General features: G+C 43.0%; 1 protein-coding gene across 1 annotated transcript; it reads right to left on the minus strand.

Moving 5' to 3' along the window:
• Window positions 1–7,284: 7,284 nt before the first annotated feature.
• On the minus strand, window positions 7,285–24,736 carry LOC120056141. Its single transcript, XM_039004345.1, has 3 exons — window positions 23,134–24,736; window positions 18,027–19,060; window positions 7,285–8,274 (listed from the first exon to the last, which is right to left on the minus strand). The coding sequence occupies exons 1-2, from the start codon at window positions 23,632–23,634 to the stop codon at window positions 18,122–18,124; spliced, it is 1,440 nt and encodes a 479-aa protein (XP_038860273.1). The 5' UTR covers window positions 23,635–24,736; the 3' UTR covers window positions 7,285–8,274; window positions 18,027–18,121.
• Window positions 24,737–25,000: the final 264 nt, after the last annotated feature.

Below are 25,000 nucleotides of genomic sequence, written 5' to 3' on the forward strand. Positions count from 1 at the left end.
AGATTGTACTTTTTGGAGAAATGTCCTCTGGTCTGATGAAAAAAAACAGAACTGTTTGGCCATAATGACCATCGTTGTGTTTGGAGGAAAAAGGGGGAGGCTTGCAAGCCAAAGAACACCATCCCAACCGTGAAGCACGGGGGTGGCAGCATCATGTTGAGGGGATGCTTTGCTGCAGGAGGGACTGGTGCACTTCACAAAATAGAAAATAGATGGCATCATGAGGGAGGAAAAGTATGTGGATACATTGAAGCAACATCTCAAGACATCAGTCAGGAAGTTAAAGCTTGGTCGCAAATGGGTCTTCCAAATGGACAATGATCCCAAGCATACTTCCAAAGTTGTGGCAAAATGGCTAAAGGACAACAACGTCAAGGTACTGGAGTGGCCATCACAAAGCCCTGACCTCAAACCCAAGATGGCGTAGCAGTGTAGATGTGGTTTGTCGTCCTCTCATTTACTTGTGTCTTTTTTGTATATATTTCCATTTACTTTCAATCTCTTTTCTATTTTTAAATGAAATATACCTTCCGGTAACCCGCCTCACCCAATGTGACACGGATCCTCTATTTTTAGATGTTATAGCCAGAACCTCCATCAGCAGCTAGCCATCAGAAGCTAACCAGCTAATTAGCTACTAGCTATTTAGTCATTGTTAGCCACTGCTAGCGGCCTTTACCTTCTGCACAGACACCAGATGTTTTTTTTAGCCTGGATAATACTTGACAGCCTGCCAGTATCGGACTGTTTTCTCCACTACAACGTCGGATTCCTGCCGTAAACCCTGGACCATTACTCCTGATCATCACAGCTAGCTAGCTGCCATCGAGTGACCCAGCCCCGAAGCTAGCTCTGAGCCAGGCCCACCTCCCGGCCTACTCTGTGATCACTCGGCCTCCCGGACTCTACCCCAACACGGCTAGAATCCACTACTCCACGGGATCCTTGCCGTAAGCTCTGGACCTTTGCATCGGATCATCGCTGCTAGCTAGCTGCTACCGAGTAGCTATAGTGGCTAACACCCCTGCCCCTAAGCTAACACCAGTTAGCCGCGAGCCAGGCGCATCTCCCGGCTAGCAAACAAAATTACTACAACTACAATACCTCTTTCGCCAACTGGCCCGGACCCTTTGTCGACACGGCGCCCCGCAATACCACCACGACTGGTCCGCCGACGTAACTCCATCCGCTGTGCCCTCAACCGGCCTTTGACGGACGTCGAAGTAGACGCTTCTACTTACCCCGACCTGCTAACTTTAAACGCTGTGTCTCCCGCGTGCTAGCGTAGTAACGACAACCCCGTGGCTTCCATGTTCCATCTATTGCTGTTCACTGGACCCTATGATCACATGGCTACATTGCTGATGCCTGCTGGACTGTTCATTAATCACAGTACTCCATTTTGTTTCTTTTTTGATTATCTGTCGGCCCCAGCCTCGAACTCAGGCCCTGTGTGTAGTTAACTGACCCTCTCTGCCCATTCATCGCCTTTTACCTGTTGTTGTTGTCTTAGCTGATTATCTGTTGTTGTCTTACCCATTGTTGACTTAGCTAGCTCTCCCAATCAACACCTGTGATTGCTTTATGTCTCGCTTTGTCTCTCTCAAATGTCAATATGCCTTGTACACTGTTGTTTATCATAGTTATCATTGTTTTAGTTTAACGTGTAGCCCCTAGTCCCACTCAACATGCCTCAGATACCTCCTTTGTCCCCCCTCACACACATGCGGTGACCTCACCCAGCATAACTAGCCTATCCAGAGATGCAACCTCTCTTATCATCACTCGGTGCCTGGGTCCCTCTCCACTGTACCCGCACCCCACCATACCCCTGTCTGTACATTATGCATTGAATCTGTTCTACCACGCCCAGAAATGTGCTCCTTTTATTCTCTGTCTCCAACGCACTAGACGACCAGTTTTGATAGCCTTTAGCCGTACCCTCATCCTACTCCTCCTCTGTTCCTCGGGTGATGTGGAGGTTAACCGAGGCCCTGCGTGTCCCCAGGCACTCTCATTTGTTGACTTCTGTAACCGAAAAAGCCTTGGTTTCATGCATGTTAACATCAGAAGCCTCCTCCCGAAGTTTGTTTTACTCACTGCTTTAGCACACTCCGCCAACCCTGATGTCCTTTCCGTGTCTGAATCCTGGTTTAGGAAGGCCACCAAAAATTCTGAGATTTCCATACCCAACTACAACATTTTCCGTCAAGATAGAACTGCCAAAGGGGAAGGAGTTGCAATCTACTCCAGAGATAGTCTGCAAAGTTCTGTCATACTTTCCAGGTCTATGCCCAAACAGTTCGAGCTTCGAATTAAAAAAATTAATCTCTCCAGAAATAGGTCTCTCACTGTTGCTGCCTGTTATAGACACCCCTCAGCTCCCAGCTGTGCCCTGGACACCATATGTGAATTGATTGCCCCCCATCTGTCTTCAGAGTTCGTTCTGTTAGGTGACCTAAACTGGGATATGCTTAACACCCCGGCAGTCCTACAATCTAAGCTAGATGCCCTCAATCTCACACAAATTAACAAGGAACCCACCAGGTACAACCCTAAATCCGTAAACATGGGCACCCTCATAGATATTATCCTGACCAACTTGCCCTCCAAATACACCTCTGCTGTTTTCAATCAGAATCTCAGCGATCACTGTCTCATTGCCTGCATCCTCTATGGGTCCGTGGTCAAACGACCACCCCTCATCACTGTGAAACGCTCCCTAAAACACTTCTGCTAGCAGGCCCTTCTAATCGACCTGGCCCGGGTATCCTGGAAGGATATTGACCTCATCCCGTCAGTCGAGGATGCCTGGTCGTTCTTTAAAAGTAATTTCTTCACCATCTTAAATAAGCATGCCCCTTTCAATTTTTTTTTAACTAAGAGCAGATATAGCCCTTGGTTCACTCCAGACCTGTCTACCCTCGACCAGCACAAAAACATCCTGTGGCAGACTGCACTCGCATGGGACACTGTAAAGTCCATGGAGAATAAGAACACCTCCTCCCAGCTGCCCACTGCACTGAGGCTAGGTAACACTGTCACCACCGATAAATCCACAATAATCGAGAATTTCAATAAGCATTTCTATACTGCTGGCCATGCTTTTCTCCTGGCTACCCCAACCCCGGGAAAACAGCTCCGCACCCCCCGCAGCTACTTGCCCAAGCCTCCCCAGCTTCTCCTTCACCCAAATCCAGATAGCAGATGTTCTGAAAGAGCTGCAAAACCTGGACCCGTACAAATCAGCTGGGCTAGACAATCTGGACCCTCTCTTTCTAAAATTATCCGCCGCCATTGTTGCAACCCCTATTACCAGTCTGTTCAACCTCTCTTTCGTATCGTCCGAGATCCCTAAAGATTGGAAAGCTGCCGCGGTCATCCCCCTCTTCAAAGGGGGTGACACTCTAGACCCAAACTGTTATAGACCTATATCCATCCTGCCCTACCTTTCTAAAGTCTTCGAAAGCCAAGTTAATAAACAGATCACTGACCATTTCGAATCCCACCGTACCTTCTCCGCTGTGCAATCCGGTTTTCGAGCTGGTCACGGGTGCACCTCAGCCACGCTCAAGGTACTAAATGATATCATAACCGCCATCGATAAAAGACAGTACTATGCAGCCGTCTTCATCGACCTGGCCAAGGCTTTCGACTCTGTCAATCACCGTATTCTTATCTGCAGACTCAACAGCCTTGGTTTCTCAAATGACTGCCTCGCCTGCTTCACCAACTACTTCTCAGACAGAGTTCAGTGTGTCAAATCGGAGGGCCTGTTGTCTGGACCTTTGGCAGTCTCTATGGGGGTTCCAGAGGGTTCAATTCTCATGCCGACTGTTTTCTCTGTATATATCAACAATGTCGCTCTTGCTGCGGGTGATTTCCTGATCCACCGCTATGCAGACGACACCATTCTGTATACATCTGGCCCTTCTTTGGACACTGTGTTAACTGACCTCCAAACGAGCTTCAATGCCATACAACACTCCTTCCGTGGCCTCCAACTGCTCTTAAACACTAGTAAAACTAAATGCATGCTTTTTCAACCGTTCGCTGCCCACGCCCACCCGACTAGAATCACTACTCTGAACGGTTCTGACTTAGAATATGTGGACAACTACAAATACCTAGGTGTCTGGCTAGGCTGTAAACTCTCCTTCCAGACTCATATTAAACATCTCCAATCCAAAATTAAATCTAGAATCGCCTTCCTATTTCGCAACAAAGCCTCCTTCACTCACGCCGCCAAACATACCCTCGTAAAACTGACTATCCTACCGATCCTCGACTTCGGCGATGTCATTTACAAAATAGCTTCCAATACTCTACTCAGCAAACTGGATGCAGTCTATCACAGTGCCATCCGTTTTGTCACCAAAGCCCCTTATACCACCCACCACTGCGACCTGTATGCTCTAGTCAGCTGGCCCTCGCTACATATTCATCGCCAGATCCACTGGCTCCAGGTCATCTTTAAGTCTATGCTAGGTAAAACTCCGCCTTATCTCGGCTCACTGGTCACGATAACAACACCCACCCGTAGCACGCGCTCCAGCAGGTATATCTCACTGGTCATCCCCAAAGCCAACACGTCCTTTGGCCGCCTTTCCTTCCAGTTCTCTGCTGCCAATGACTGGAACGAATTGCAAAAATCGCTGAAGCTGGAGACTTATATTTCCCTCACTAACTTTAAACATCAGCTATCTGAGCAGCTAACCGATTGCTGCAGCTGTACATAGCCCATCTGTAAATAGCCCACCCAATCTACCTACCTTATCCCCATATTTATTTTATTTACCTTTCTGATCTTTTGCACACCAGTATTTCTACTTGCACATCACCATCTTCTCATCTATCACCAGTGTTAATTTGCTAAATTGTAATTACTTCGCTACTATGGCATATTTATTGCCTTACCTCCTCACGCCATTTGCACACACTGTATATATACTTTCTTTTTTTTCTATTGTGTTATTGACTGTACGCTTGTTTATTCCATGTGTAACTCTGTGTTGTTGTTTGTGTCGCACTGCTTTGGTTTATCTTGGCCAGGTCACAGTTGTAAATGAGAACTTGTTCTCAACTAGCTTACCTTGTTAAATAAAGGTGAAATAAAATACATTTAAAATCCTATAGAAAATTTGTGGGCCAAACTGAAAAAGCGTGTGTGAGCAAGGAGGACAAAAAACCTGACTCAGTTACACCAGCTCTGTCAGGAGGAATGGGCCAAAATTCACCCCTTATTGTGGGAAGCTTGTGGAAGGCTACCCGAAACTTTGACCCAAGTTAAACCATTTAAGGCAATGCTACCAAATACTAATTGAGTGTATGTAAACTTCTGACCCACTGGGAATGTGATGAAAGAAATAAAAGCTGAAATAAATAATTCTCTCTACTATTACACCTCTACGCAGACTACTTTTGATGATGTCATTACTTTATGTCATGATGTCATTACTTTATGTCATGATGTCATTACTTTATGTCATGATGCCATTACTTTATGTCATGATGTCATTACTTTATTGCATGATGTCATTACTTTATTTGTTTTTCTACAAAACATAGAAATGTACCGTTTTCACAGTATGTAGACACTGGTATGGTACTGGATAATGAAAATGAGATTGAAAGTGGTGGAATTGCCCTTTATAAGCAGACAAGCAGACAGACAGAGAACAAGAAGAAGTACAGTGACAGCAGAGAAGATGATGAGGCAGATAGACAGCACAACTGGGAGGAAAACAAAATGGCTACAGAAGAGAAACAGTTATAGTGGTGAGTTGTATCTCCAGTGGTGGTTTTACATGTTGTATTTGTTTTAAACACGAGCTGATTACCAGTCACTGGTACAGAAATGGTTTCGAAACACTGTACTGTACTGCCAATGTTATGTGTCGTGCAGTAATGTGGGCAGACAGATAGAGTGCCAGAGACAGACATACAGACAGATCGAACTACCCAGGAAGCTGTACTTTTCCCCTGGTTGGAAGCTCCCCAGACACCAGACCCAGCCAACAGTAAGTAAGAATATCCTCCCGTTTATCCACATCTGCAGTATTAACAGCTTCAGCAGGGTATCCTGATATCCAGTCTACTCCTGTGTTAGTTTTGGGTGGAAGCAACCAACAGTCCAACAGACGTCAGTAGCTGTTATAGCGAAAGTCTATGTTCATCCCAAATGGTACCCTATTCCTAGTCCCTACAGTATGTGGTGCACATGGGCAATAGTGCGCCATTTGTCTCGTAGTATTGTTCTTGGTTCCAGACATACCAGTCTTTCATTGTTTACAGAGGAGACACACAGCCAACAGGCAGCAGCCTCCCAGCTAGTGTCATGTGGCTGATGAGATGAATAGAGGAGATATATGCAGACAGCCTTGGCTGAAAGGTCAAAGCCCACGGGGGGGGGGGGGGGGGGGTTTATATGTCTGTGGTGTTCTCTAGAATCAGCACATCCAACATCCAACACTGTACTGTAGACAGACTCTCTGAGTAGAGCTTGGCTTTTGAAGACAAGCTTTTTCTTTTCATTCGGAACTGAGCCTGTCTGGCCTGTCTTCACACACCTAATCATGTGTCGGTGGGAAAAAAAGTTCCAAAAAACATTAGAAAAGTAGAACAGTCAAACAACTTTGAAATATGAGAGCATGTTAATTCCCAAACAGGCGTTATCCAATGAATACGATGAGAGACGGTTTCTTAGTCATTGGAAGATTTCAACATTTTTATTCAGATTTTGCTTGAAGGAAAGGTTCACCCATTTTGAATGTTATTTTGTTTTTTGTGCATCTCTGAGTGATGTTCTACCGATTCCCTGGCTCATTTCATGTTTTCATGTGTATCTGAGTTATTGGCGTTCAAGCAAGCAAGAATCCGTCCGGAATTACGTAACACCGTGATAAAGTCGCTCTAACAGTTTGTAGTGGTACAGACTCAGTACATCGGTTATCAGTCAACAGGGCTTGAGGAGGAGAAAGAGAGCTGTTCTGTGGTGAGGGTGGAGGAGACGGGAGTGACGGGAGGAAACTGGGCTTGACGTCAACAGACGAGAGAGGAGAAACAGAGCTTTTCTGTGGTGAGAGAGGAAACAGGGCTGCGTTTACACAGGCAGCCCAATTCGTATCTTTTTTCTTCTTCACACATTGGTGTTTTGACCAATCAGATCAACTCAGAAAAATATATTTGATGTGAAAAGATCTGATGTGATTGGTCAAAAAGAACAATTAGTGGAAAAAGGAACAGAATTGTGCTGCCTGTGTAAACGCAGCCAGAGACAGAGGGATGTACGGTAGCAGCCTATCTGTAGGGGCTCTGGGAGAGAAGTGGTGAAACTCTCTTTTAATAAACAGAGAGACAGAGAGGGTAGCAGGCCTACCTGCAGACGATTCCAACACGCAGTAGTCTGTTCCATATCATAAAGACAGGGTTCCAAAGGACACCCTATTCCATATTTAGTCCACTACTGTTGATCAGGACCCATAGGGCCCTGGTCTAAAGTAGTGCACTATTTAGGGAATAAGTTGTAATTTCAGATGCAGAAAAGGCAGTTTAGACACTAGTGCCATGTAATACAGACAGCTAAGGAGAATGGAAACACACGCATCGGTGCCAGAACAGAACATAAAACATTTCAAATCAATATTAATACCAATTATTAGGTCACTGCTATCTTTATTTCATACACAAAGGTAAGAAAGGTGACACATTCAGTTGACAATTTTAACTTTTTTGGAATTGAATGTTTCAGACAGTACAATTTTCTCATTTATAAACATGAATAAAGATAATATAGATAATATAATCGTATAACTTCCAACATCCATTCTCATTTGTCTAGAGATTATTTTGTCGATTACCTTTGGTGTCTAGCTCAAAGGGATCTAGGTGTGATCAGTAAGGTTGGGTTAGACAATACAATACAATACAACTTTATTGTCCAATTTGTATCAGAAATGTTAATATTTGCTGTCTTATGTTTTGGCCAACCCCCCCGGACACCACACATACATGTTAATGTCTGTTGAAGTGCTTGCTTCATACTGTGCATCTCAAGGCCTGTGCATCTCAAGGCCTGTGCATCTCAAGGCCTGTGCATCTCAAGGCCTGTGCATCTCAAGGCCTGTGCATCTCAAGGCCTGTGCATCGCAGGCTTTCATGTGGAATTTCCCTCCTGTCTGTCTGGAGCGTTTTCCCTTGGAAATATCCCCCCCTTCAGGGCGAGCTCTGACCGTGTCCACCACTGACTGACATCTCTTCACCACGTCAGGGCTCCTGAGGAAGAGAAAAACACAGCATTTAAAAGGCCAATCTGCAATACATACAACCCATGGTCAATGGTCATTTCAATGAATGATGTAAACTGTTTGGCTAAATTACGCATCAACAGCATCTCCCCAGAAGGTTTGGGGCAGTGGTGTAAAGCACTTAAGTAGTACTTTAAAGTACTTTTACTTAAGTCATTTGTTGGGGTATCTGTACTTTACTTTACTATTTATATTTTTGACAACTTTTACTTTTACTTCACTACATTCCTAAAGAAAATGTTGTACTTTTTACTCCATACATTTTCCCTGACAACCCAAAGTACTCATTACATTTTGAATGCTTAATAGCAGAACAGGGAAATTGTGAAATTCAGAACACGTGGTCATCCCTACTGCAAATGTTCTGTCAGACTCACTAAACACAAATGCATCTTTGGTAAATAATGTCTGAGTGTTGGAGTGTGGACCCTGGCTATCCGTAAATTTGTAAAACAAGACAATGGTGCCGTCCGCTTTTGTCACGGGTGTGCGTACTGGTAGCGAAGTCAGGTGCAGGAGAGCAGAGAGTTGTGAACAGGCGCACACTTTATTGAGGCAGGAGCAAACAGCAGACGGACGCCACTGCGTCAAAACCTCCAGCCAAAAAATGGCAAAAGTGCAAAGCGCGAAAACAGTCACAAAAGCTGTAGTTACCAAATAAACATACTTAAACACGGAACATGGGAAACCAGCCTGGCGCGTCACATAAAACACGTAACACAAAACAATACTACACAAGGACATGGGGGGGAACAGAGGAATATATATACACAATGTGATTAGGGAATGTAAACCAGGTGTGCGGGGAACAAGACAAAACAAATGGAACAATGAAAAATTGAGCGGCGATGGCTAGAAGGCCGGTGACGTCGACCGCCGAACGCCACCCGAACAAGGAGAGGAGCCGACTTCGGTGGAAGTCGTGACAGCTTTGCTTAACATAAGACATTTGAAATGATTTATGCTTTTACTTTTACTTTTGATACTTAAGTATATTTAAAACCAAATACTTTTATACTTTTACTCAAGTAGTATTTTACTGGGTGACTTTCACTTTTACTTGAGTAACTTTCTATTAAGGAATCTTTACTTTTACTCAAGTTTGACAATTGACTACTTTTTCTACCAATGGTTTGGGATCGATTCCATTTCAATTCAGTAAATTCTGAGAATTTCAGTTTACTACCTGAAACAACTGAAAATAAATGGAATTGACCTCAACCCTAGTCCACAGTGAAGCCAACGTATAGCACAATATAGCACAACGTATAGCACAATATTTTCTAAATATTGTTATATATATATTGGATTTTCCATTCCATAGAGGTATTTCTGTACTGTTCAGTCTTAATGTAGTGATGGATATTTAAGCGATAAGGCCCAAGGGGGTGTGGTATATGGCCAATATACAAATGGCTAAAGGCTGTTCCCCTGCACGGCACAACACAGAGTGCCTGGACACATCCCTTAGCCGTGGTATATCTGCCATATACCACAAACCCCAGAGGGGCCTTATTGCTATTATAAACTGGTTACCAATGTAATTTGAGCAGTAAAAATAACTGTTTTGTCATACCCGTGGTATAAGGTCTGATATACCACAGCTGTCACCCAATCAGCATTCAGGTCTTGAACCACCCAGTTTATACTTCAGAATAGATGAAGTGAAGGAGGATAAACTCATGGGTTAGCTATGTGTCCTTGGGTTATCATGACTCATTCAGCCTTGCTACTGTAGCTGGATGAGCCGAGAAAAAAGTTGTGCCTATCAGTGGAGGCTGATGGGAGGAGCCATAGGAGGACGGGCTCATTGTAATGGCTGGAATGGAATTAATGGAATGGACTCAAACTCATCAAACATATAGAAGCCACATGTTTCCATTTCCATGAATTCCATTCCAGCCATTACAATGAGCCCGTCCTCTTATATTTCCTTCCGATCAGCCTCCACTGGTGCCTATAGGGAATAGGGATCCAGTTGGGACACAGGCAAGGTAAGCACAGAAAACAATTACACTACTGTACGGAAGCTTGGCAAAGAAAGTTAGGTGGAAATGTTGTTAACTACAGCAGAGAAGAGATGCAGAGAACGAGAGAACAAGAGAGAACAGGAGAACAGGAGAGAAGAATAGAGAAGAGGAGAGAAAAGAAAAGAATATGAGAGAATAGGAGAGAAGTGAAGTGAAGGGGAGAGAACGGGTGAGAACAGGAGAGAAGAGGAGAGAACAGGAGAGAACAGGAGAGGAGAGGAGAGGAGAGTAAAGGAGAGAACGGGAGAAAAGAAGAGAGAAGGTGCGAGAAAGGGAGAGAACAGGAGAGAAGTGGCAAGAAGAGAACAGGAGAGAACAGGAGAGAACAGGAGAGAACAGGAGAGAACAGGAGAGAAAAGGAGAGAGAAGGTGAGAGAAAGGGAGAGAACAGGATAGAACAGGAGAGAACAGGAGAGAAGAGGAGAGAAGAGGAGAGAAGGGGAGAGAAGGGGGGAGAACTTTAGAGAAGAGGAGAGAACAGGAGAGAACAGAAGACAAATTGAGAAAAGAGCAGAAAAGGGGGAGAACATGAGAGAAAAGGAGAGAACAGGAGAGAAGAGGATAGAACAGCAGAGAAGAGGATAGAACAGCAGAGAAGAGGATAGAACAGCAGAGAAGAGGATAGAACAGCAGAGAAGAGGATAGAACAGCAGAGAAGAGGATAGAACAGCAGATAAGAGGATAGAACAGCAGATAAGAGGATAGAACAGCAGATAAGAGGATAGAACAGCAGAGAAGAAGATAGAACAGCAGAGAAGAGGAGAGAACAGCAGAGAAGAGGATAGAACAGCAGAGAAGAAGATAGAACAGCAGAGAAGAAGATAGAACAGCAGAGAAGAGGAGAGAACAGCAGAGAAGAATAGAGAAGACATAATAGAGAAGAACATCAATTGAATTAATGATATTTTCACTGTAGCCTTTCTCAACTGATAATAGTCTAAACAGACTGCGTTTTCAGAATACACCAAATACACTGTCATAAAATTCAATCACAATTGCGTAGTTACAAGAGATTTACCATAAACAATATCTGCACAGAAATAATCTACTTCTACGATATTTCAAAGCCTATTTTGAAAGCTTTAACATGAAGTCACAGGCCTTTTCTCTCTGGGAGGAGTTCTCTATAGCCCCCACAGGCGTTCTCTCTATGGGAGTGGTTCGCTATAGCCCCGCAGGCCTTGGCTCTCGCCATGTTTGAACGATGTTTAGAAGTGCTCATGTTTATATAACAAGCTAACGTTTTGGTTTGCCTCACTCTGTCTGCTCTGGCATCTGTCCAAAGGCTTTTTAATTAAAACCAGATTGTGCTTGGCCCAATTCACAGAAATCAGGCACAAGCCAAAAAAAACTATATTGCAGTTACACATATTCTGCACAAGAGGGAGGTATTTCACACAAACAGGAACATTCTCTCTTTATGATTTGTCTTTTTTCTAAATTGTGAGGTAAAACTTTTGAGACTTTTATAACTTCAATTAATTGAAATCGCAAGAATTCTTTAATTAGTGATGTTTGATGGTTGTCAAATAGATCACTATCTTCACAAATGAGAGCTCTGTGAATGACACAAAGTCTGCCTCCCAAATTGCAAACTTTTCCCTATATAGTGCACTACTTTGGACTAGAGCACAATGGTCCTGGTAAAAAAAAATGTGCACTAAAAAGGGAATAGGGTGCAATTTTGGACGTATGCAAAACTTTAAATCAAATTAAAGTCTATTGGTCGCGAACATAGATTTCCATATCTTATCACAGGTGTGCGAAATGCTTGTGTTTCTAGCTCTAACGGTGCAGTAATGCCTAGCTAAATGCTTGTGTTTCTAGCTCTAACTGTGCAGTAATACCTAGATAAATGCTTGTGTTTCTAATGCTAACAGTGCAGTAATACCTAGCTAAATGCTTGGGTTTCTAGCTCTAGCAGTGCAGTAATACCTAGATAAATGCTTGTGTTTCTAATGCTAACAGTACAGTAATACCTAACTAAATGCTTGGGTTTCTAGCTTTAACGGTGCAGTAATACCTAACTAAATGCTTGTGTTTCTAATGCTAACAGTGCAGTAATACCTAGCTAAATGCTTGTGTTTCTAATGCTAACAGTGCAGTAATACCTAACTAAATGCTTGGGTTTCTAGCTTTAACGGTGCAGTAATACCTAGATAAATGCTTGTGTTTCTAGCTCTAGCAGTGCAGTAATACCTAGATAAATGCTTGTGTTTCTAGCTCTAACAGTGCAGTAATACCTAGATAAATGCTTGTGTTTCTAGCTCTAACGGTGCAGTAATGCCTAGCTAAATGCTTGGGTTTCTAGCTCTAACGGTGCAGTAATACCTAGTTAAATGCTCGTGTTTCTAGCTCTAACAGTGCAGTAATACCTAGTTAAATGCTTGGGTTTCTAGCTCTAACGGTGCAGTAATACCTAGTTAAATGCTTGTGTTTCTAGCTCTAACGGTGCAGTAATACCTAGCTAAATGCTTGGGTTTCTAGCTCTAACGGTGCAGTAATACCTAGTTAAATGCTTGTGTTTCTAGCTCTAACAGTGCAGTAATACCTAGATATATGCTTGTTTTTCTAGCTGTAACGTTGCAGTAATACCTAGATAAATGCTTGTGTTTCTAGCTCTAACAGTGCAGTAATACTTAGATAAATGCTTGTGTTACTAGCTCTAACGGTGCAGTAATACTTAGATAAATGCTTGTGTTACTAGCTCTAACGGTGCAGTAATACCTAGTTAAATGCTTGTGTTTCTAGCTCTAACAGTGCAGTAATACTTAGATAAATGCTTGTGTTTCTAGCTCTAACGGTGCAGTAATACTTAGATAAATGCTTGTGTTACTAGCTCTAACGGTGCAGTAATACCTAGTTAAATGCTTGTGTTTCTAGCTTTAACAGTGCAGTAATACCTAGATAAATGCTTGTGTTTCTAGCTCTAACAGTGCAGTAATACCTAACTAAATGCTTGTTTTTCTAGCTTTAACGGTGCAGTAATACCTAGATAAATGCTTGTGTTTCTAGCTCTAACGGTGCAGTAATACCTAACTAAATGCTTGTGTTTCTAGCTCTAACGGTGCAGTAATACCTAACTAAATGCTTGTTTTTCTAGCTCTAACGGTGCAGTAATACCTAACTAAATGCTTGTTTTTCTAGCTTTAACGGTGCAGTAATACCTAGATAAATGCTTGTGTTTCTAGCTCTAACAGTGCAGTAATACCTAACTAAATGCTTGTTTTTCTAGCTTTAACGGTGCAGTAATACCTAGATAAATGCTTGTTTTTCTAGCTCTAGCAGTGCAGTAATACCTAACTAAATGCTTGTGTTTCTAGCTCTAACGGTGCAGTAATACCTAACTAAATGCTTGTTTTTCTAGCTTTAACGGTGCAGTAATACCTAACTAAATGCTTGTGTTTCTAGCTCTAACGGTGCAGTAATACCTAGCTAAATGCTTGTGTTTCTAGCTCTAACGGTGCAGTAATACCTAACTAAATGCTTGTGTTTCTAGCTCTAACAGTGCAGTAATACCTAGATAAATGCTTGTGTTTCTAGCTCTAACAGTGCAGTAATACCTAGATAAATGCTTGTGTTTCTAGCTCTAACGGTGCAGTAATACCTAGATAAATGCTTGTGTTTCTAGCTTTAACGGTGCAGTAATACCTAGATAAATGCTTGTGTTTCTAGCTTTAACGGTGCAGTAATACCTAGATAAATGCTTGTGTTTCTAGCTCTAACGGTGCAGTAATACCTAGATAAATGCTTGTGTTTCTAGCTTTAACGGTGCAGTAATACCTAGATAAATGCTTGTGTTTCTAGCTCTAACGGTGCAGTAATACCTAGATAAATGCTTGTGTTTCTAGCTTTAACGGTGCAGTAATACCTAGATAAATGCTTGTGTTTCTAGCTTTAACGGTGCAGTAATACCAAGCTAAATGCTTGTGTTTCTAATGCTAACGGTGCAGTAATACCTAGATAAATGCTTGTGTTTCTATCTTTAACGGTGCATTAATACCTAGTAATAATAAACATAAAAACAATACACACATAATCTAGAATTGTTTTTTTTTAAATACAAATTATCAAAATGAGCAATGTATATATACAGTGGCAAGAAAAAGTATGTGAACCCTTTGGAATTACCTGGATTTCTGCATAAATTGGTCATAACATTTGATCTGATCTTCATCTAAAATAGACAAACATAGTGTGCTTAAACTAATAACATAAATTATTGTATTTTTCTTGTCTATATTGAATACATAATTTAAACATTCTTAGGTTGGAAAAAGTATGTGAACCCCAAGGATAATGACTTCTCCAAAAGCTAATTGGAGTCAGGAGTCAGCTAACCTGGAGTCCAATCAATGAGACGAGATTGGAGATGTTGGTTAGAGCTGCATTGCCCTATAAAACACACTCACAAAATTTGAGTTTGAAATTCACAAGAAGAATTGAACATAAGAGATCTCAGAAGACCTAAGATTAGATTTTTTATGGAATATCTACGTAGGTGTACAGAGGCCCATTATCAGCAACCATCACTCCTGTGTTCCAATGGCACAATGTGTTAGCTAATACAAGTTTATCATTTTAAAAGGCTAATTGATCATTAGAAAACCCTTTTGCAATTATGTTAGCACAGCTGAAAACTGTTGTTCTGATTAAAGAAGCAATACAACTGGCCTTCTTTAGACTAGTTGAGTATCTGGAGCATCAGCATTTGTGGGTTCGATTACAAGCTCAGAACTTAACTGGCAACTTCATTAAATAGAACCCGCAAAACACCAGTCTCAACATCAACAGTGAAGAGGTGTCTCAGACTGGTCAATAAAAAGACGAGATTAAGATGGGCAAAAGAACACAGACACTGGACAGAGGAACTCTGTCGCCTCTTCACTTTTGATGTGGATGGGGGCGTGTCTCTCTCTGCTGTCTCCTGTAGTCCTCATTCAGAGCCTTCGTTTTGTTGACATTAAGGGAGACTCATTTTCCTGTCACTGTCACTGTCATTTTCCTGTCACTACTCCACCATCTCTTCCCTGTAGGCCGTCTCATTGTTGGTAATCAGGCCTACCACTGTTATGTTGTCAACAAACTTGATGATTGAGTTGGAGACGTGTGTGGGTGACCAGGGAGTATAAGGAGCTGGGCACCCACCCCTGTGGGGCCCCTGTGTTGAGGATCAGCGTGGCGGAGGTGTTGTTGCTTTACCTTCACCACTTGGGGTTTGCCCATCAGGAGTCCATGACCCAGTTGCACAGGGAGGGGTTCAGACCCAAGACCCAAGAGCTTAGTGCGCCCGGCCCGCCACAGGAGTCGCTAGTGCGCGATGGGACAAGAACATCTCTGCCGGCCAAACCCTCCCCTAACCCGGACGACAATGGGACAATTGTGCGCCGACCCATGGGTCTTCCAGTCGCGGCCGGCTGCAACAGAGCCTGGACTCGAACCAGGATCTCTAGCGGCACAGCTAGCACTGTGATGCAGTGCCTTAGACCACTGTGCCATTCGGGAGGCCTGATGCCTCCATCATTCTTAAGTGGAAGAAGTTTGGAACCACCAAGACCCTTCCTAGAGCTGGCCGCCTGGACAAACTGAGCAATCGTGGGAGAAGGGTCTTGGTCAGGGAGGTGACCAAGAACTGATGGTCACTCTGACAGAGCTCTAGAGTTCCTCTGTGGAGATGGGAGAACCTTCCAGATGGACAACCATCTCTGCAGCACTCCACCAATCAGGCCTTTATGGTAGAATGACCAGACAGAAGTCACTTCTCAATTAACGGCACATGACAGCCCACTTGGAGTTTGCCAAAAGACACCTAAAGACTATCAGACCATGAGAAACAAGAGTATCTGGTCTGATGAAACCAAGATGCCAAGCATTGGCCTGAATGCCAAGCATCACGTCTGGAGGAAACCTGGCACCATCCCTACGGTGAAGCATGGTGGTGGCAGAATCATGCTGTGGGGATGTTTTCAGCGGCACGGACTGGGAGACTAGTCAGGATCGAGGCAAAGATGAACGGAGCAAAGTACAGAGAGATCCTTGATGAAAAGTTACTCCAGAGCGTTCAGGACCTCAGACTGGGCCAAAGGTTCACCTTCCAAAAGGACAACGACCCTAAGTACACAGACAAAGACAACGCAGGAGTGGCTTTGGGACAGGTCTCGGATGTGCTTGAGTGGCCCAGCCAGAGCCCGGACTTAAACCTGATCGAACATCTCTGGAGAGACCTGGAAATAGCTGTGCAGAAACGCTCCCCATCCAACCTGACAGAGCTTGAGAGGATCTGCAGAGAAGAATGGGAGGAACTCCACAAATACAGGTGTACCAAGCTTGTAGCGTCATACCCAAGAAGACTCAAGGCTGTAATCGCTGCCAACGGTGCTTCAACAAAGTACTGAGTAAAGGGTCTGAATAGTTATGCAAATGTAATATTTAGTTTTTTTTAGTTTTTATTAAAAAAGTGTTTGCTTTGTCATTATGGGGTATTGTGTGTAGATTGATGAGGGGAAAAAACGATTTAATCAATTTTAGAATAAGGCAGTAACCAAACAAAATGTGTAAAAAGTCAAGGGGTCTGAATACTTTCCGAATGCGCTGTATAAACAGAGTATGCTACAGTCCCTGATATCTCTCTGGACGGAGATCTTTGCCCTGAGCTCGTCAACTCTATTGTCTAGGGACTGACCGTTAGCGAGTAATACGCCGCCTGAGTCTATCTCGGGCGTCAGCGTTTTGGTGCAGCCCGCGGGATGAATTTCCTCGGGAAGTTCAAACAAAGTCTAATATCTGCTCAAGTATCTGGTGAGTGACCATCAATCTAATATCCAAAAGTTATTTCCCGGGCTGTAGGTAATAATACAAGAAATGTTCTGAACAAATAATGTAAGAAGTAACACATGCAAAAAAAATTATACTGCAAAGTTGGCTAAGAACTGGAAACAGGGCGACTGTGTCTGTCGGCGCTATCTTGTCCTAACTGGAGAAACGAGTGGGGGAGTTATTTTGTAGTCCTGCCAATGACTCAGATAGATAGTCATGTCTGTTATCCTATAAATACTTACCGAAAGAGAGGGTAGACTAGCGGCAGTTGTATCCAATATCTATCCCAGATGGTTGGTGTCTCATTACAATAAATGATTAAACTCTCTTTTTTTTTTTTACTCTCCGTTTCTCTGAAGTCATGATGACTAACTTATAGCAAGAAGTAGAAACTAATGTGACATAAATATCAGCAGACAAACAGATACACAGACAGACAAACAGATACACACACAGACACAAACAGATACACACACAGACACACACAGACAAACAGATACACACACAGACAAACAGATACACACACAGGCAAACAGATACACACACAGACCCACACAGACAAACAGATACACACACACACACAGACAAACAGATACACACACAGACACACACAGACGAACAGATACGCACACAGTCATCTTGCATATTCACAGATATGGCTGCTGAAATGTTATTTTTGTAAATTCAAATTGCTATACTACCATGACGTGCATGCATGCATAACGTCCATCAGCAGTCAGGTTGTGTAAACCACGAGTAAATCTGTGTAAATGTTGTGTAATTCTCTATTTCTCTGAAGTCATGACTAAGAACTGCTAGGAAGGAACTCATGTGACATGAACATTAGCAGACACACACACACACACACACTTACCGCAAGCTTTCTTTCTCAGACTACTTATCAGTGTAGGTCTGTCCTTGTATTATATGTTCCAGGCCCCCATGGCAGTGAGGCTGTCCCCTGTCCCCTCATACCATGCTGCAGCCTTTCCCCGGGTAGGGGGGTGTCCTCAGGTCACTGGGAGGCAGGGCATGGTGGGTTGGGTGGTTAGGGTGGGTAGGGTAGGGTGGCTGAGCCAGGTGGGGCAGGACCGGCAGTGCTGGGTGGGCTGGGTGGGCAGGGTAGGGTGATTGAACCGGACACTTGCTGAGCCTCTCCACCCGTCCGTTGTGGCGTGGGTACAGTGGAGGTTTCTGGTTCCTAAGAGTGGGGACACTGTATCCGACCATGGCTGTGGGGTCAGACAGTTGAGTCCATAAGGGTAGGGGTAGAGAGGGGGTAATTTCTAGCTCTGGGGGGGTCTGGGGGTCCACATGGTTCAGTTCTCTTCCCGGACCGGGTAGAGGAGGGTGTCCGTTGAGCCCCCGTCTGTCCTGTTTGGGGTCTTTGGAGGGGCTCAGGGGGCCCATGGGGCTCAGAGCTGTGACCCCAACCCGGTTGGTCTTGATGACAGATGCGGTGAGGACAGGGGACAGAGAGTTAGTTCGTATGGTGACAGTATGGTCAGGGTGTCTGTACAGTAAGGAGACTCCCTGATCTCCATTAGTCTTCTGGCTGTACACCAGGACCCCAGGGACGTCTCTGGGGTCGGGAGGAGGGTCATGTATGATGACAGTATGATCCGTGTCTCTGCACTGTGGTCCATGTTTCCCAGGAGTCTTCTGGTTGTGGACCAGGTCCCCTGTATCAGTCCAGCGGGTGTGCACCTGGACCCTAGTAGTCTTCTGGTTGACGGTACGGTCCACGTCTCTGTACTGTGGTCTCTGGTCTCCCTGGTTGAACATCAGGACTCCTTTACAGTCTCTGGGGTTGGGGGGACCGTCACCACTACTAGGGGACTTGTTACATGATCCTTCTTCCTCTTCCAGGTCAATGTTAGCTGTCAGACGATCTATCTGTTGGACCACCTAAAGGACGACCCAGAGTCAATAAACATAGTCACCAACAATTATATGTCTGTTATACTATATGTTTTTTAAGAGTCATGAGATTTTAGATTTTGTTTGACAATGTATTTATATTTTATTATATTTTAGAACAGAAGTATTTTGTTAGCTGTCAGACAATACATATGTTGGACCACCTACTGGACAGTACAGTGAGTCAATATATTACATTACTACAGTATATTACTGCATTACTAAAGTATATTACTGCATTATACTACATTACTACAGGTTATTAATACATTATACTACATTACTAAAGTGTATTAATACATTATACATTATACTTGTACCTCCCGGGTGGCGCAGTGGTCTAGGGCACTGCATCGCAGTGCTAGCTGCGCCACCAGAGTCTCTGGGTTCGCGCCCAGGCTCTGTCGCAGCCGGCCGCAACCGGGAGGTCCGTGGGGCGACGCACAATTGGCATAGCGTCGTCCGGGTTAGGGAGGGTTTGGCCGGTAGGGATATCCTTGTCTCAGTATGTAAAATGTAATAAAATGTATGCACTCTACTGTAAGTCGCTCTGGATAAGAGCGTCTGCTAAATGACTAAAATGTAAATGTAATACTACATTAGTTACCACTACATTATATTACATTATACCATGTTTCTGATTGGCTTGAATGGCATTTTAGAGCATGCGTTATTTATGGTTAGCTAAACTAGCAAGTCTGTTTGTTTAGTTATCAACTACTGTAGCTAGCTATCTAGTAAACGTGTTATCTACTTGAACACATTTCTATCTGCAGACAAACCCATTTCTAGTGGCAAATGTGTTCAATTATAGCCAAGGTAAAAAAAAGGATAATCAACTCGGGGCTCTATGCGTTCTCTGGAAAATAATGCAACTCTGTGGAAGGTTGGTTCCACTCCGCTAGCACTTTGTGTTTCACACCTTCCACGTCATTCATTATAGTCCATAGAACGCATAGCCCCTCGTGGATTAACCCTTACTTACAAGAGTATATTAATACATTATACTACATTACTACATTAGTTACCACTACATATTCTACATTACTACAGTATATTAATACATTATACTACATTACTACAGTATATTAATACATTATACTACATTACTACATTAGTTACCACTATATATTCTACATTACTACAGTATATGGTATCATACATTACTACAGTATATTAATATAGTATACTACATACTACATTAGTTACCACTGCATTATACTACATTACTACAGTAGATTAAAACATTATACTACATAGTACATTAGTTACCACTACATTATAATACATTACTACATGAGTTACCACTACATTATAATACATTACTAAAGTGTATTAATACATTATAGTACATTACTACATTAGTTACCACTATATCATACTACATTACTACACTATATTAATACAGTAACTACATTACTACGTTAGTTACCACTACATTATAGTACATTACTACACTATATTAATACAGTAACTACATTACTACGTTAGTTACCACTACATTATAGTACATTACTACACTATATTAATACATTATACTACATTACTAAATTAGTTACCACTATATTATACTACATTACTATAGTATATTAATAGATTCTACTACATTACTACAGTATATTAACACATTTACTACATTACTACAGTATGTTAATACACTATACTACATTACTACATTAGTTAGCATTACATTATACTACATTACCACAGTATATTAATACAGTATACTACATTACTACATACATTACCCATACATTATACTACATTACTACAGTATATTAATACAGTATACTACATTACTACATACATTACCCATACATTATACTACATTACCACAGTATATTAATACAGTATACTACATTACTACATACATTACCCATACATTATACTACATTACTACAGTATATTAATACATTATACTATATTACTACAGTATATTAATACATTATGCTACACTACTACATCATATTGATACATTACACTACATTACTACCGTATATTAATACATTATACTACATTACTACAGTATATTAATACATTATACTACATTACTATAGGATATTGATACATTACACTACATTACTACCGTATATTAATACATTATACTACATTACTACAGTATATTAATACATTATACTACATTACTATAGGATATTGATACATTACACTACATTACTACAGCATATTGGTACATTACACTACATTACTACAGTATATTAATACATTATACTACATTACTACATTTGTTACCACTACATTATACTACATTACTACAGTATATTAATACATTATACTACATTACTATAGGATATTGATACATTACACTACATTACTACCGTATATTAATACATTATACTACATTACTACAGTATATTAATACATTATACTACATTACTATAGGATATTGATACATTACACTACATTACTACAGCATATTGGTACATTACACTACATTACTACAGTATATTAATACATTATACTACATTACTACATTTGTTACCACTACATTATACTACATTACTACAGTATATTAATACATTATACTACATTAGTTATACTGGACCGTGTCTCTTGATAGTCATGAGATATATTTTTTACAACGTAAGGTTTTCAATTGAGCCATTCACAGTTTTTTTTTTAAATGTACAGTATATTATATGCATATTGCATATTGACACCATAAAAGCTAAGCATAGTTAAGAACCTCAAGGCGGGCTCTTTAATGTGCTTCTTGTGTCTCTATCAATTCCAGGTTTTAGCCAAACGGTCAATGTGAATCGCTTTCAATCAATGCAACTGCAAGAAATGACTGAAATTATGAGCAATGCTACAGTATCTCCTTCCATCGTTGTTTTTTTCTACCGATCTGAATGCATGAAGGCTATTCCACCGTAACAGAATAATGCTGTGACTCAGATTTTTCCCTTTATAATGTAGAGTGTGCCAAACAAAAAACCCCATGGAAACACATTTACTTGAAGAACTGTGCAGATGCCAAGTTTGGTAACAGAATGACAGCACAAACAGCACAAACCGTCATTTTGTTACCAAACTTTGCCCCTGCGCAGTGCTTCAAGTAAATGTGTTTTCATTGGTTTTTGTTTGACATTTTAAAGTGAATAATCATCTGAGTCTGAGCATCATTCTGTTACTGTGGAATTGCCCATAAACAGAAAGAGGACTCTCATAGGTCCATCAGTGTCTGCTTTACCTCAATTGTGAACGTAGGCATACTGAAACAACCCTACTGAAACGTATACATGGAGGCAAACATGGCCTCGTCCTCAGATCACTGGGTGCGTTTCAGCCAACTCCTCGGACTATTGTTGTCATGTTTGTTTTTTGTCATACCATTCATTCATCACCATTCATAATAGGCACTCACTCGAAAACTTGTCCTTAAAATTGGTTGTATGATCCCCCTAAGTACACTCCATAGAAAATGAGATATGGACAGGACTCAGATTGATATGCCTCAATCATTCATTGCATTTATGCAGGGTAAATTAATGATCTATCAAACCTTAATGGAGTACTGTCCATTTAATTTAATTTTCTATTTATTCATCAGGTTAAACACAGCTTTTTTGCTTCAGCCAACTTCTCAGACTACATGAGCAGCATGACAACTAGTTAGCCTCGCGAGCCACACTGAACTTCCGAGCTTACATAAACATGCGTTATGTAGAGTGGCTTGCGAGGCTAGCCAAGGTACGAGTGGCGCAGTGCTAGAGGTGTCCCTAAAGACCCGTGTTCGATCCCGGGCTGTATCACAACGGAACCTTATCGGGAATCCCATAGGGCGGAGCACAATTGGCCCAGCGTTGTCCGAGTTAGGGGAGGGTTTGGCCCGGGGTAGGCCGTCATTGTAAAATAAGAATTTGTTCTTAACTGATTTGTCTAGTTAAATAAAGGTTCAATAAAATAGAAAATACAAATATTACTACAACAGTCAGAGTTGGCTAAAACACATACAGATCTGGGACCAGGCTCACTGCAGGTTAACATACAGATCTGGGACCAGGCTCACTGCAGGTTAACATACAGTAGAGGCTTCTTACCTCCTTCATCTCCACGTGGACCTGTTTGAGACCACCCAGGACCCCCTCCAGGTCTGACACCACCTGTCTGATCTGCTCACAGACAGAACCCTCCTTCGTCCGGACTGAATCATCCTTCTCCCGGATCAAACCCTGGTTTTCCCGGACTGAACACTTCTTCACCCGGACTGAATCCTCCTTCTCCCGGATCGAACCCTGGTTCTCCTGGGTCGAACTGTGGTTCTCATGGACCACACCCTCCTTCTCCTGGATCGAATTCTGGTTCTCCCGGACCAAACCCTGGTTCTTCCAGACCAAACTCTGCTTCTTCCTGACCAAACCCTCAGAGCTAGAGCCAGCAGGGACATGTCGCCCATTACAGCCGTCCTCTCCTATCCCACCTCCAACTCCTCCAGCCTTTAATCTAGTAGTCCCCTCCTGGTGGTTAGGTCTATCTCCCCTGCCCCGAGAGGACGCAGGCCTGGGGCTGGGACCACCAATGCCACAGCATCCATTTGGCATGTGGGGGTGTAAATTTCCTTGTTCCAGTGGTACACACCTGTCCAAATGATCGTGTTTACCACCAGCAGTAAATCTCCAGTCCTGCCTTTCTGTACTGTAACTGTAGCTGGCCTGTCTGTGTTTCGACTGATCCCAGATCTTTTCTTCTGGACCGTAGCTAGTCTGTCCATGTATCGGTTTGTCTTCTGGACTGTAACTGTAGCTAGCCTGTCTGTGTTTCGACTGATCCCAGATCTGTTCTTCTGGACAGTAGCTAGTCTGTCCGTGTATCGCTTTGTCTTCTGGACTGTAACTAGCCTGTCTGTGTTTCGACTGATCCCAGATCTGTTCTTCTGGACCGTAGCTAGTCTGTCCGTGTATTGGCTTGTCTTCTGGACTGTAGCTGTAGCTAGCCTGTCTGTGTAGTTCCTGTGGACCGTAGCTAGCCTGTCTGTGTAGTTCCTGTGGACCGTAGCTAGCCTGTCTGTGTAGTTCCTGTGGACTGTAGCTAGCCTGTCTTTCTAGCCTCAAACTGTAGCTGCATCTGGCCTGTCTGTGTTTTGACTGACCCCAGATCTGTTCTTCCACTCCACAACTAGCCTGCCTGTGTATTGGTTTGTCTTCTGTACTGTAACTGCAGCTGGCCTGTCTGTGTTTTGACTGATCCCAGATCTGCTCTTCCGCTCCATAACTAGCGTGCCTGAGCCCCTCTGGATTGTAGTTGTAGCTAGTCTGTCTGTCTGTCTGTCTGTGTGCCGGGTCTGGGTCCGCCGGGAGTGACAAGGCTGACGCATGCCTGCTGCTGTTGAAGGGGTGTGTCCCGGTCGCCGTCCCAACAGCGTCACCTCCACCCTGTCCCACACAGCCACATTGTTCTCTCACAGGGGAATAGTGTCTCAGACCAGGGCCTGAGGGCTCCACTGGCCAGCTCCACTGGGCAGGGTTGTAGTCATAGGTTTGGCTAGGGCTAAATAGGTCTGGCTGAGGTTGGACATACTGACCCTGCCCTGTGAACACTGGCCTCCTCTGTGGGGCCCTGTGAGTGTAACAACCTCCAGCTTCAGCTTTAATGCCTCCTCCTCCACCTCCTCCTCCACCTCCTCCTCTGCCTTCACCTCCTCCTCTACCTTCACCTTCTCGTATGCCTCCTCCTCCATCTCCTCTGCCTTCACCTTCTCGTCTGCCTTCTCCTCCTCCTCTGCCTTCACCTTCTCGTCTGCCTTCTCCTCCTCCTCTGCCTTCACCTTCTCGTCTGCCTCCTCCTCCTCCTCTGCCTTCACCTTCACGTCTGCCTTCTCCTCCTCTGCCTTCACCTTCTCTTCTGCCTCCTCCACCTCTGCCTCCTCCACCTCTTCCTCCTCCACCTCTTCCTCCATCTCCTCTTCCT

The sequence above is a fragment of the Salvelinus namaycush genome, chromosome 11 (genome assembly GCF_016432855.1).
Source record: "Salvelinus namaycush isolate Seneca chromosome 11, SaNama_1.0, whole genome shotgun sequence".
NCBI classification, from domain to species: domain Eukaryota; kingdom Metazoa; phylum Chordata; class Actinopteri; order Salmoniformes; family Salmonidae; genus Salvelinus; species Salvelinus namaycush.